Source organism: Balaenoptera borealis, assembly GCF_965194805.1.
Source record: "Balaenoptera borealis genome assembly, chromosome: 9".
Classification (NCBI taxonomy): domain Eukaryota; kingdom Metazoa; phylum Chordata; class Mammalia; order Artiodactyla; family Balaenopteridae; genus Balaenoptera; species Balaenoptera borealis.
Window position 1 is genome coordinate 54525944 of NC_138873.1, and position 15547 is coordinate 54541490.

At 33.8% G+C, this 15547-nt stretch overlaps 1 protein-coding gene across 1 annotated transcript in view; it reads right to left on the minus strand.

Moving 5' to 3' along the window:
* LIN28B (lin-28 homolog B) overlaps positions 1-13545 on the minus strand; it is a gene marked incomplete at its 5' end in the record, with an annotated part of 121481 nt that extends 107936 nt beyond the window's left edge. The window contains 2 exons of the mRNA XM_082405183.1: positions 11618-11835; positions 13485-13545. Of these exons, the coding sequence (XP_082261309.1) occupies positions 11618-11835; positions 13485-13545 (279 nt within the window). The remainder of the gene's footprint in view (positions 1-11617; positions 11836-13484) is intronic.
* Positions 13546-15547: the final 2002 nt, after the last annotated feature.

Consider the following 15547-nt stretch of genomic DNA (forward strand, 5'->3'; position numbering starts at 1 on the left):
TATTAAACTTAAGTAGCTTTTCTGTATATCTCAACAGATTTTTCATATTAAAAAATCTGAACTAACCAAGTTATCTTGGATAACAGCAAAATCATAGGATTAAATATCATTGACTTTCAAGATGTATAAGACTATTGAAAATGTAAGAAACAATGTTTTTCATGTAAGAATTTATTTTATTGAAACACAACATTTTAAATAAAAATGCATACAGGATTTTAAAACACAGGAGGATTTCTCCTTAGAAGTCTTTTAAAAGTACTGACTTGCAGGGAAATATCATGTGTCAAAGAACATTGTATTTTAAAAATCATTGACAGGATACTTCTTTTAGAGCTACTGTTTTTCAAAATATTTTATTTATTATTTGGGGACAGCTATACTGTTACTAAAACAGAATTTAAAGGTTTGGGAAAACAGATTAAGAACAAATTTAAATAATTTTAAAGATTAAATATTTAATAGTAAATTATAACATCATGACTAAATCCCCAAATTGGGACTAAGCATCAACGTAAATATTCATTCTAAGAGCTGGATAGCATTTTATCCTAACAGCTAGCTACACCACTTACTATTATAGAGAGGTGAGAGAGAAGAGGAGCAAAAAGAAATACATCCAGTTAGTTCCTTCTTATATATACATGCAGTCCTGTAACGCATTTTTTTCCTATCAGCAAATTTTCCTGACTAAAATCACCCCAAACACCACTGCTACTTTCTTTACACTGTGAGTTCTGAGAAATAAGCTACAGTTAAAAAACCTCAAATGATACTACAAGATAACTGAGAGAAAAACGAATACACTAAGAAACTACCATGATATAGATAAGATCAGTTTTATTTTTAAAATCTATTTGGTAACCTTTTTTTGGCTTCCTAAAAAACTGCATGGATGTAATATAAGGTATAGTTGTTCAAAACAAATATTTTAATGCATAAAACACATGAATTAAATAAGAGGCATATTTCAATAAATATCTCATATAAACATAACATTTGCTATGTTATGCATTTTGAGATTCACTTCAACCCTATCTGTAACTAACTAAAAAGGAAGTCACATGACTTACACAATGAAAAAGAAAGAACAGTTTTCTTTCCTTTCCTTTCTACAGGAAGAAACAAAAGCTTGGTATTAGCTATCCAAGGCCAACGGGTGGGGCCTGCAAGCCAAAAGGCTGTAATGGATTGAGGTTAATCTTAATGGACGCCCACTTTAACCTTATGAAAGCATCAAAAATGTGAAAACTTCAACCAGCGCTTACATAAAATAACAAACATTTAATGTAAATTAGGTTTTACAACTAGAAAATTCTACAGGGACATAATTCAGCTTATAAACAACGGTGCTGTTTTTGTTGGGGTAAAATCACCTAACTGTGATTCCCTACACAGATACACACACCATCCCCCCACTGGCACACAGATACTTCACAAGCTTCTTGAATAAATAGGAGTATCCAATGTCCAGGGTGATGGGTGGTCCTGAGGTCCTGAACCAGAGCTGTATACTTTTAAGGGATGCTGAGATAAGAACAAAGTGTTTTGTGTTTGTTTAAACCTGGGTCTATATTTAAAGTCTTTACACCATTATTGATACAGTTCATAAACTTGTGCTATAGTTGATTCAGGAAAATTTTAAGTGTCAGCATAAATGCTAGAAATTAAGCACATCAAAACAAAATACTTTGGGGCTTTTATAGATTGAATTCAAATTAATAAATTCAGTTTACTTAAAAGTAATCACTACATTTCAAAGGTGTTAGGTCTCAACCTGAGACAGAATATCATCTCACCAAACTTTCACTACCAACAGGATGCTTTTCTAGTATCTAATGAAATAGCATTATTTAAACAAAATTACATACATCAAATAAGCTGCAGTGGCATGAAGAACTTCAAAAATAGTGAAATTAACCCATGTGAAGTCACAATCAAGCATCAACTATTATGCCCATTTTTATTCTCCAGGCTTTATTATAAGTCTAATATAAAGAGATTTTTTGCAGAGCAGAAAGGCAGGATTTACAAGTGGCCCAAGGAAAAGATAAGCAATGAATAGTTCTGACCCCGGCTTCTCTGGCTTGATCAAGTGGGTCTGCAACCTGAGCCAAAGGGCGCAAATTCCTCCCCATTCAAAATTCTTCAATGGCAAGGGGGAGGAAACAGTGAAAGGGGCAAACATGCAAATCCAACTGTCCTTAGATTTAGTATTCAACTAAAAATTTTAATTAGAGAGCTAAAAAAAAATGAGGTCAAGACTGTGATTAAATTTCTGACTCATAGTTTAACCAATCCTGAAAAGAGAAGTTTTTTGTTTTTTCTTGTTAAAACTGAAAAAAATTCATTCATTTATCCTTTTAAATGTATGGCTTACACTGAACTGTGTTAGGTGCGTGTCTCTCGTATCATTTAATCTATTTAAAGGAGTTGCTGAAAAGTGGAATTAGTTTCCAAGCACCAGTGTTTCCATATTGTAAGCAAAATGATGTATTATTAAAATCCTAGCTAGGAAAAAAGTTGATAGAATTCATTCATTCCAAGCTTTACAACACATCAATGATCTGTTAAGTATTTAAAGTGATAGATATAACCTGTGTTGTCAGACTTCTGTTACAGACTGAACTAAGGATAAAGATGATTCATTTGAATGAAAACACGTTAAGATAAAAGAATTTAGAAACTACTGCATCTAGGAACTTTGTAGCTACTAACAGTAAAGACCTAGGGAATTGCTTACAAAGCTTAACAAATGGTCGTAAACAAATCATGGCCAAAGTAAAATTAATTTGAAATTTACATAGAGTATTTATATAACAATAAAACTGAAAAGAAAAATTTAGAGTTATTAGTAAATTAAACTTACAAGATTTTGAAATAGAAGCTAACTTTAAGATGAACAAAAATAATAAATTTCAGTGAGGTTTGATTTTAAAAAGTGTTTTATAACAAAAAGTTAGAGCAGCTGGTAAAAAATAAGCATATTACTAATAGCACAATAAAATAATATGATTCTCAGCAATGGTAAAGACAGTTTAGTTTCTATGCATGAAATCTGAAAACTATGTAAGACTGATAAGAAATCATTGTATTTAGTTCAAAAGTTTAAAAACTAACATTTATTTTTTCATCATAATTATCCCCAAATAATGGGTAGAGAGAGGAGCATAATTAAACTTTGTAAAAAGAAAGTGAGTAGTACATGGGAAAAATGAGCCTTTGCTTCATACCTTGTATGAAAAGAATGAGAATTAATTGGAAAAATCTTATTAAAAAGTTTGCCAAAAGGAAGTAAACAGGAAGAATATATAGCAATCTGGAGAGCAGAACTCTTAAATCTATCACCGAACAATGCTTTACACTTAGTATGTGATCAATTAAAAAAATAGTTGAATAGATAAATTATTGAACCAGAAGTTTTTCTAGAGTTACCACTTTCTTAAAAGTTAATACTTTCATACAGCAATAAGCCTTCTTGCCGATTTAAACCTCTAAGAATGTTTATACAAAAACTCAGTTGAAACAGAAATTCATTAAATTTCTGACAAGAAATAAGAATATCAATAAGCCTAATTATGCCCTTTAGGTAAGCAGTGAGTTTATGTTGTATGAAAAAGTACCATAAGGGTAAATGAAATTAAGTTTGAAGATTAGTGAAATGTATGCTAATTAATCTCACTTTCACAAGCACAGAAACTACTGGTGAAAAGGTCATCGTTGAGCAGAAATAACTAAAGAGAAACAAACAAAAAACATGAAAATTAAGTGGATTGTATTTCATAAAGGATAATGGGTTGTAGCTTATATCTAAATAGACAAAGTTAGAAGAAACAGGTCAGTTAACCAGTTAATATGACATATCAATATCATATAGGACAACTGTGCCTCTCTTCTTCAAGAGTGACTACAAATGGGCACAAGGGAACTTTTTTGGGCTGATGAAATATTCTGTATGATGACTGTGGTGGTAGTTACACAATTTGTGAAAACTCATCTCACTGTATACTTAAATTTGGTGAACTTTATTCTATATAAATTATACCTCAATTAAGTTGACAAGGCAAAAAAAATAAATGACATGAACTTACTATCTTTTAAAAAATCTGACAAAGATTTATATGGTGAAGGTATTAATAAAAATATAGTGCTTGAAATGAAGATTAAAACTAAACCTGGATCATTAGAATTCTTGAATTATTTTCATGTATGATACCTCAGTTGACCCTTACCCCACCCCTCAAAAATAGGGACGGCAAGATATTATTGCCACATTTTACGTATGAGAATACTGAAGCTCCTTGGAAGCAACTAGCCAAAAGTAAGAAACCCATCCAAGTGGCACAGCCAAACCCAAACCTTCATTTCAGATATTTTCTCCCTCACTCTACCACGTGATATCTCCTTTATAATAATAACTATGTACAAACATCGCTGAGTCCTTACTATCTGCCAAGCTCTGTGTTAAATGCTTTACATGTGTAATAACATTTAATTCTCATAATAACCCCATACAAAGTGGGTACTTTTTTGTCCCTTCCTTTGTAAGATGCTGAAACACTGACAAGGTAACTTACTTTCCCTACAGACATATAATAAACTGGGATTTGAACACTGATTTATTTGACCAGATTTTATACCATTGTATCATATCTCACAAGTATTAAGTAATTATTAACAGAGCAATAGGTATTAAATTATCACAGCAGGTCTATTTAAAGACAATATTTCATATTTTTCCCTTAGCCTATACTGAAGAATACAAACTGAATATGTATACCTGAATACATACACAGGTAAAAATCTCATGATGAAACAAACTATTAAAACAAAAACATGTGCATCACAAAATTATGTCCAAGTCTCAGTTTATATCCTGATGTGTTAAACAATATTAAACAATACTCTATACCATAAAATTATAATAAAAAGCCTTATAGTTCACTGTAATTAAAATTAAGCTATTAATATTATGCAATACATTTTGCCTAATTTTAAAGAGAGCACATAAAATATACCAATTTCATTTTGAACCACAAATATATACTACTGATAATAACTTATCCCTGATTTTGTTGTGGCAAAAAGACTAGTTTACATTTTAGTTTATTTATTCAACACATACTTGCTAGGCAGTTTATATAATAGTATCTCTACTCTTCACAACACCTGAAAAGTTAGGTATTATTATTCCAATTTGCAGCTGATTACAGAAAGAAACATAAGACTAAAGCTATCAATTATCTATAAATCTTATTTGAGACAGCATTTCTAAACTGTCAGATATTTAGATATGGGAAGGGGGGCAATCATCGGATAATCTTCTAATTTGTTGCTAGACAGAAGATAAAATTAATCCTGATGTATCAAAATGCAGCATAACAAACATTTTTATTACTCAATTAATAGAGTACTCTTTTAAAAGTTCATTTCTCAATGTACCCCACTGACCTAATGTATTTTTTGATATATTACTGTTATCAATTTTTTTGATATTAGAAAATGTTACATTATTTTAGATAAGAATATAAATCATTTAAGTTCCTTATGGGCTGTATATGTTACAATGCCATAACCTCAGTAACTACATATTGAACAAGCTGAAGTTCCAGTGAGAAATATCTCAATATTTAGTTCCAAATCAAGTCTATAAAATATCATATTTAAAGTAATAAATTTCCAGTTGAATCAGAAATATCCTTACTTTACTTGTTTAGGTTATACTTGGTTTAGAAATAAAAATACAGTACACCATATTTTTAACTAGTAACTTTTAATCCCAATACCAATAAAACTTTTCAGTTAAGGTATACAAAACTATCTGCAATAGTTATGTAATTTCTGAACAGGATGATGAATTCAACCAAATTCAAACCCTTATTAGGGTTCCTTGCTGTCCAAAAGCAACAAAATTTACCTCAAAGGACTACCATGTTGAGTCCAGGTAACAAAACAAGTTTTTAACTTCTTATGAAACCCAAGAACTCTGAGATGAGTTAAAGACACGTTAAAGATATTATGCTAAATATTCATAAGTGGCTTGTCACATATTTGTTTAAAAAACAGTTCTTGAATTTATCGCCTTCATTTGCTGTGAATGGTCTTTTTAAAAAAGGAGAATCAAAAATAAGTAAGAGGAAAATATTTAAGAGTTACATCAATACTCTTTAAAATGAGGAGTGAAGACGATGTCTTAATTATGTACCCAATTCACATTTCATGTTTGAACTGAACAAGGATATCTTTTTAGAAGTATACAGAAAAGTTCCTGAAAATGGATCAGTATTTGAAAACCAGAAGGAATGTATCCAATATCTTTTAAGACAATTAGTCTTATACAATTTTTATTTAAATGCCTTTAAATGTGATTTTATGATTAAATAGCTTCAAAGCATTTCATTTAGGATTCTTCCAAACTGGTCATGTGGGCAATTCATCTTGAAAATCTGGTAGCTTTAGGAATCATTTTCAAAATATTAAAATGCATAACTCACTAACAAATGAGGTGTAACTGTTTATTATCACATTTTTAAACTTCCAAGATTTCTCTATCTAAATATGTTCTTTTTTTTTTTTTTTTTTTTGATATTGACATTTTCAACAGCCCCAAGAAAAAAAATAACCATATCTATTCTGAGTGTGAAAAATGTTTTCACCCTAAACTATGACAAAAGTAATATGGTTAATAAATTGGTAATTAAATATTATGAAAAGCCCTTAAACATGAGCATATTGAAGTAAATCAGTTTTCATAATTGTGTAGCTAATTAATGTTAAAAACACTGAGACATGAACTCCATGCTACATCAACTGAATGGTGTATAACACTTCAATTTTCATGTATTTAAATATTAGTCATCTGCAAATGCTTTCATATCCTATACTATTAATAAAAATGCTTTAAACTTATCTCTTATTTCTTCTATTTCCATTACTCTGAAATGTTTTCTGAGCAAAGTAATAAAAGGAACATAAAATATATAAAATCTTTGTAATATAGGCATTTGTATTCTCATAAAGATCAAACTATAAATCAGAAATAAAGAGCAAAAGAAGAAAACATCAATACCTGAAAGGTAAATGAAGACTTAAAAACCAAATTAAAATAAATATTTAAGCCAACTGAGTAATAATAGCTAAATTGCAGTCATTTTGAAATTACTCTTTCTCTTTGAAAAAGAATTCTTACATAAACTGTGAAACAAATGAAATACATTTATGTTAAAAAATCTCTGTGGAACTTCCCTGGTGGTGCAGGGGTTAAGAACCCACCTGCCAATGCAGAGGACAAGGGTTCGAGCCCTGGTCCGGGGAGATGCCGCATGCCGCGGAACAACTAAGCCCGTGCTCCACAACTACTGAGCCTGCGCTCTAGCGCCCGCGAACCACAACTACTGAGCCCACGTGCCACAACTAATGAAGCCCGCGGGCCTAGAGCCCGTGCTCCGCAACAAGAGAAGCCACCGCAATGAGAAGCCTGTGCACCACAACGAAGAGTAGCCCCCGCTCGCGGCAACTAGAGAAAGCCCACGCACAGCAACGAAGACCCAACGCGGCCAAAAATAAAAATAAATAAATTTATTTTAAAAAAATTCTTTGTATCCTATTTGATGGCAAACAATCCCAAATATATAACCCAACAAGAAAATATTATTATGCAAATGAGCTGTAGAGAGGGTAATAAGGAGAATGGATTCCAACCCTCCTCTGGACAAAATAAAGTTCAAATGATCATTTTTATCTTATTAGTTGAGATAATGACTTTAAAAATAAATGTCAAAATCTATGTAAAGAAGAAATTACACAGTAACATCAACAGGTAGTTATTGAGTAATACTGCCCTTCTCCATAAAAGATCTAGTATTTAATTACCATGTGATTCATTTAAAGTACCATCACATATATTAAGTCCTATTAAAAGATTATATTTCAGAAAGTTGCCAGAGACCTTTCCAGGTAATTTAGACATGTTACCCCACAATCTAACTGTGAAGGCAAATTTTTAAAAACTTAATAACAATAAACTGATAGGAGTATTAATTATTAGCACTTACAAAATAATTGTATTCTAATTGATGAAATCAACTGAGTAAGAACCTAGACTTAAAATCTGTATTAATCATCTATACTCTTACTACTCAGTGTTTTGCACTGGATTCTTAAGTAAGAAATTCCTACAAATTTATCCTACTTACAAACTAAATCATCACCAAATATTTTAAATACTAAAAATTTTAAGGAACACCTCAAAAACAGTGGGCTGTGACAAAATTCACAACAATATTTATACATTTTTGTTAAGTTTTTAAAAATACTGAATGCTATCAAGGTTTCAGTATTAACGTGTCAGAATACATCTATTCATTACAAATCCATAAAAATACGATCATTTAAATTACCAGTTAACATTAGAAAATCCAATGAAGACAGTCATTTTGAACTAATGGTCACATACCATCCTCAAATGGCAGAGTCTCACTACATTTATCAACAAGTCTGAAGATAGAGAAAGGACAGCACCTAAGTCTTGGGCATGTTTTTGAGGAGTGGGTGGCATTACAGAAACTAAAAGAAAGTTTGATTGTATTTTTGCCAACAAATTGTAAACAGAATTACATAACCATAAATGTATAGCTCTATTTTAAGAACACACTCATATATTCTCTTCATTTCATAGCAACTGATTGTTTTTGATGTGCAGTTCTTTGCAGTCAATATTTTTAAAGGAGAAAAAAATATCTGGGTGACTTGGCATGAATTTTTAAAATATTATTTTAAAGAAACTAAAATCATTTCTTTTTTTATTTCCCCAAACATATACTATTAAAAACATGTTTTAGAATATTTTTTTAAAAATCCAATGACACATGTACTTCTAAACAGTCAAAAAAAAACCCCACTACTTCATATATTTAAAATAATAATTAAATGTCGCTCTAGTTGAACATTTAAAATTCCTAATTATCTATGATGCCTATTCTTTCATAACAAAATAGCATACAGACATAATGGGGAAAAATCTAATTTATAATTATACATAAAATTTAGTATGCTTTCAAAAATGCTCATATAGGTAAAAATGGCAGCTAAAATAATTTTTAAAATGTCTTAAAAACTTCTATAAAATCGTCCTGAATCGCAACCTGACTGTGTAAGTGATGCTCACATGATATCTGCACACATTATTTATGGCCATCAAATTGTTACTTGTAGCTGCTTGGCTAAAATCAGTGGGATCCTGCCTTCTTCAAAACAGCTATTCATATGACTTATATGCAATTTATATAAGCTTCAATATAAGACAGAAACCCCTTTACCTAGGCATCAAAGTTAAGAAGCAAAAAAAAAAAAAAAGAAACAAAAAAACCCAGCAACAACAACAACAAAGCAACTGATTCTAAATAGTTATCCTTAGGAAAAAACTGAGATATATTTCAAACAGCAAATACTTTAACCATCAAAAACTGCCCTAAAATGTCACTTTCTATTTTAAATTTAAAGATTATTACTGCCCTGTTTTTTTACATCACAAAAATGCTAATATGTGAGTTTTACTGACTTTTTACATACTTCTTCCTAAGAATGTATCCAGATATATTCTTATGAAAAATACAAATACATATTTTTTGAGAGAATTTTTTATCACATACATCGTTTTAATACTGTTCTATTAGTAAATACATGATGTGTAACAGAAGATTTAAAATAACTCTAATATGAATAATCTATGTTTGTACTCTAGAAACTATTCACTATGTATATAAAAAAAACTTTTCCAGCAATATAGCATTTCTTAATTAAGTGGATATAGGAATGTTTATCAACATACAACCATTAAATAGCTTAAAATTGGATGTCTCATTGTTCTAAACATTAATATCAGTTAATAAAATGTCTACTATTTGAATACATTAAAAGGTAAACATAGAAAACCAAATTATAACAAGGCGTGATCAGACAAAGAAGAAAAGGGCTATTTTTTTTCATTCATCTATAAAACAAATTTATGAGATTGTAAAGAACAATTTAACAACCTAAAGAAGGTTCAAAGCAGGGAAAGCAGGGGCCTGAGAGAAAATGGATTTGTCAATGATTTCAGTCATTCAGTCTAGGGAGGAGAAAAGCAGAAAATGTGGCTTCATTTTGCCATATAAAGTAGGAGGCATAAAATCCAGTAGCCTGTCTGTGGACTTCTATTTATGTATTTAAACCCTGTTTCAATTCACAGATTATGCTGATCCTTCCACATGTAAACAGCCAATAATGATAGCCAGGCCTTTAGGAAAGGAAAACACACACCACACAGCAAGGTCAGGAAGCTACCAAGCACACAGGACAACAGATCAAAACAGAATGGTTTCATATGTTTCTATTGTTTATATACTTAATTTGAAGATGATATTCCTTAGGGGGGAAAGGAGGTTGTAAATTATTACTAAGAACATGCAACATACTATCAAACAAAACAGAAAATTTTTATGCAAATATACTAAATATTTATTTCCTGCATGTATCTATGTCAGTCAACCTGTAGGACTGATATGCATTCATTCGATCATTTTTAACCTAGATGTCAAGCTAAAATAAACCTCTTTAGTCCTAAATCCCTTTACTCCTAAGAATTCATTACAGATAATTTGTATTTCTCTAACTTCTTTCTATGAAATAATCAAGCTTGCAAACTGTAAATACCTTTATTTTTTTACTATTAAGAGATTAAGCACAACAGAGGAGTGAAAGGGGGAGAGATTAATTTCCCTGCTTCTGGGTAAAATTTCGAAAATGAGAAGCAATGACATTCTATTTGGTATTTAAGCATCTTAAAAAATTACAACACAATATAAGCAACAGTGGAAATTTACCCCAAGTAGCCCACTAGCACATTTTAAACATACAAACTAGAGCCGCCTCTGGCCACATGTTTTTTTGAGTTCAGTCTCTTAAAGAGACAGTATCCTTGGACCTATGCCCTACACGGAGCACATTTCTAAAATGTTTGATTACCAACAATCCTCTCTTGCATTTCTTCAAATCCATACTAGGCCAACAATATTCTACTCTATTTTACTGTGAAATCAAATTATTTTAATTTGAACCTACAAAAGACTACCGGACAGACAGATATAAAATAATTGGGGAAGCTACTGTGATTAGAGGTGTCTAAAACAAGGGGACCTACAGATTTCTTATAACAGCAAATTGGCTTAAAAAAACCCAAAACTTAATATGATCACTGTTTCCTCATTCATTTCCCACTCATTCCCCAGGCACAGGCCACATAATGTATCGTAACCGATAACACCGGAAGCTACACTACGGCAATTTCGCTGTCGAAAGAAGAGGGGAACTTGCTTAATCAAGTCAACCACCACCCAGAAGTGAAATTTCAGAGATTTCATTTTCTGTTTAGGAAAAGACACCCAGGAAGGTGCCCATGCACACACCCTAAAAACTGTATTCACTGGTGACTGTAAGGAAGATTTTGAAGGGCACATTATTGTAAGCCCACTGACAAAACTACCGGTCAGCTCCTCCACATGGAAAAAGGTGAAGACGAGGAGAAAAAAACAAAACCAAAACCAAACCAAAACAAAACAAAAAAAACAGTTTGGCTTACTTGGTGTACAAATACATCGACTGGGATATCCAAGGGGCTTCCCTCTCGGTTTATCATGGAGATGAATCCAAATCCCATTCGCACGTTGAACCACTTACAGTGGCCAGTTCCGTGCAAAACCTGGGATTCCTCCTCTGCCTGCTCCGGCAGCTTCCCGGGCTCTTCTCCACCACCTTTGCTTGCCCCGCCTGAGTAGAACAGGACAAAAAAGTCAGTTAGTCAGTATTCCCATACAGTTCAGTGAAAGGAAAAAAAAAAAACTGCTTGGGAGTGGGGGTGGAGGGGAGAGGAAATGAAAAAAAAAAAAAAGCTATTAAATGGTTGATTCCTTCTTTTATTCGGCAGAAAATATTTTAAATTAAAGGCTTAAAAGGGAAAGCAGGGGAGGGAGGAAGCCACACTGTTCTATCGATCACAACTTCCACGTTTCTGTACATACGTGTACGTTTTCATTTAACTCCGTTTCTCGGCCACATATTACAGTACAGCATGCGATTATTTTACTTGCATGTTGCTGATTTAACACTGATCCCATTTACAAAGAGAAATTTTCAGCGAAACTAATTCTCTCCGGCGTGCCCGAGGAGGAAAGAGAAATCGTGAAGATGGTTAGAACTAGTTAATGCACATGCGGCAGCAGTGAATCCAGGGTTATTTGCAATGTGCATTCCCCTCCCCCCCAATAACTTTCAATTAAAGTTGGGGTGGAATGGGGGAGGGGGCAGGTGTATAAAAGTTTTCTTGGGCTCACTAACTGAAACTGCGCTTAATCACACTCAAACAATTCAAACAATAGCCCCCTGAAAGCTTTTCAAGTTGTGAATCAGTGTGGGCGGTACAAAACATTTTTGGAGATCTATAACAATAGGTTGCAGAAAGCCCCACTGCGCGATGGGGGGTGGGGGGTACTGCTCAGTATTGGGGTAAAAGGGGAAGGGGGGGACGGGCAAAGAAGGGTGGGAGAGGGAGAGGGCGGGAGAAAGGAAGAGAGAAAATCACAGTAAAACAATAGAAAAGAAAATTAACCTTCGGCCATGTTGCCCCACGGGCCCTCTGCTCCAAACTCGTGAGATGAAAACTTTCCCTTTGCAACGGAGTGATCTTCTGCATCAATCTAACATCTTGATTTTGTGCGATCACAAATTTAGCTCGCATGGTCTAATGTGCTTTCCCTCTTTTGATTTTTTTCTCTCCTCTCTCCAGTTTCTGGCCCCCTGAGCACACGTGACTTTGTCAATTACATGCTTTCTTGCTACTAATTTCACCTCGGATCCTTAAGGGGCTGGCAAGAGGAAGAGATAACCAATCGCCATTTCATCTATGCTGACATCAAAATAATTTATGAATGAACACGAAAAACTCAAACATGTTATCTTAAAGACAATTTGGGACGCTTCTTTACGATAAATCAGAATGACGATTTCGTGCTTTTACTTAAACACAATGGAGGGTCCTTGTGAATCGTCGATTTAGAAAAACGGCACAGTCATATATGTGCACACGCGTGCCTTACACACAAGCCTGTCTAAATAATCTCATTTAAGGGGGAAAAAGCCATTTAAATAAAGCAACCGACGTTACGCTCTTTTCCCCCTAAGAATTCAGCTGCTCCGTTAACAGTAAACCTGCTTGGGATGCAAATTTCATATTTAATTCCATTCTTAGAGGAAAATATGTAATTTACAAAAGATCTAATTGAACCTAATTACACACCCATGAAACTTTAGATAATGGTAACCTACACCTACAATAAGAGAAATGCACACAATTACCTGATTGTGACATGAAATTTGTTTCAAATATAAAATAAAATGCTACCGGAAAAATCGCTATCACCTTCTTGTAGTCAAATTGTGTTTAGGTTTACCATTTCGGAACATTTTGGAGGGGGCTGGTAAGGAATTGTACTTCACAGGTTTCTCCGCCATCTCTTTCCGGGGGAGGAGATGTGATTAATGACTTCCTAAATAACAGCCCAGTTTTCCAGCCTAACATAGAGTGAACCTCAATCAGTGGCGATTGTTCCCCAAGAGCAAGGCGACGTAGGGCAGGGAGGGGGAGGGGAGCGCCAGGCAGGGGAGGTGAAGAGGAGCCGCCAGCACAGGCGGCTGCGGAGCCAGAGAAAGAGGTGGGGGAGAAACAGCGGGCGCGGGCGGGGGGAGGGGGTGAAAAAGGGAGGCAAGTGGGAGAAAAAAGGTAAATTTATATCTTATTGACCGGACCCTGACATTTTAAAAGTCCACTACCAGGGGACAGAAGAGTTGAATAAACGAAAACTTAATAACGGATTAGGCTCCTACCGTCCCTTCCCCGGCCAGCCCCCGGTTTCAAACTGCTTACCCTTTACCTTTAAAATTGGTTCAAACGATTGTTGATTGCTAGATGCTGACACCAATACTGCCTCCCTCATCGACCACTACAGTAAATGTTATAGATCAACTAGAAATGCTGGATTTCCTTTAGAATATAAAATAAAACCCGTCTTTGAAACATTAAAACGCACCACTACTCTTCCCCCACCCCACCCCCATTTTCTTAAACAAGCAGTTTACCGAGAAACTGTACAGATACCACTTCCCTTCGGCAAAGCTACGGAGCTTACCCTCCCCCACTATACCCGCAACCCCCTCCCCGTCTCTCCAAACACACTCCTAACTCTAACACTGTTTCACACAAACTAAAACGTAGGGATTCTGACCGAATCTAAAAGCTTTTGAAAATCCACATAATGCACTTATTTACACCTCCTCCCCATACTAAACAATGAAATATAAATTTATACTAATTAGTTAAGATCTGAAGTAAATTGATGTATATAAATAAATGTTATTTTCAGCTGTTTGTGGTAAAAGGCTTCAATCGAGACTGATTAACTTGAAAAGATTTTTCGTCTGTTTATTTCTTTTGTTGTTTCTCAAGAAAGGAGGCAAAGCTTTCTCATTTTATTTACTTTGTGTGTGGGGGGGGGGGGGATAACCATGTGCCAGCTGGTAGGGAGGAAAGAAAAAGTGTAAAAATGTAAATGATTTTGAAAGAGTCCCAAAAGCTTGAAGCTCTCAAAAAAATTATTTACTAACAAAACACTCACTAGGCATTACTTTAATAGTAGAAATCAACTGATTACACTGACCTATAATGAAATAACTTTAACGATGGTATTCCAGGTTAAATATTTTTAATAACAGGAAATAGAAAAACTAATTTGAATAAGTTGTGTTTTTTTAATATTTTAAATGAAAGAACTACTTTTAAAAATCAACATCTGGTAACAGAAATAATGTGAAAAGTATTCATGCAAATTGAGGAAATGCCATTATTTATGTAAAAATTATCGTAAAATTCACAGGCAGTATAATTTAGTTTTGTCACTGACACACATTCATGATAAACAATGTTTTATCTGTAAGCATGTTTTTAATTAAAAAATAGTCTAATCATCATAAAATCAGAAATATGTAGGTGGGTTCTGAATCCTTGTTTGTTAAATTTGATGAAATTCAAACCTATCAATACATAGATGAAAAGTGTGAAATGCCATGAGTGAACCACATTGGATGGTATGGTTATGAGATTCAGTTTTGCCTGATTGGGGGCCTCCAGTATTAGTGGAATTAAGGTAGGGTTCACTGGACTGGTCACTGGTGTCAGAGGTTATCGACTCATTCATTTCCTGAGAGGGACATCGGCCTTTCAAGTCGTGTAGAAAGCTTTTTCCAACTGGGGACTTTGAGAAATCCTCTAACATTCATTCACAAAGAATTTAAGGCAAATGCATTTTACATACCTGGTTGGGGGGGGGATTGGAGTGGGGTCGGTAAAAGAAAGGGGGAGAGAAGGGAGGAGGAGAGGGTAGAGGGAGGAGAAGCAGGGAAGGGAATTGGGAGGGACGGAGAGAAGGAAGGAGACTGACAGAAAATATCAGTCCCCATT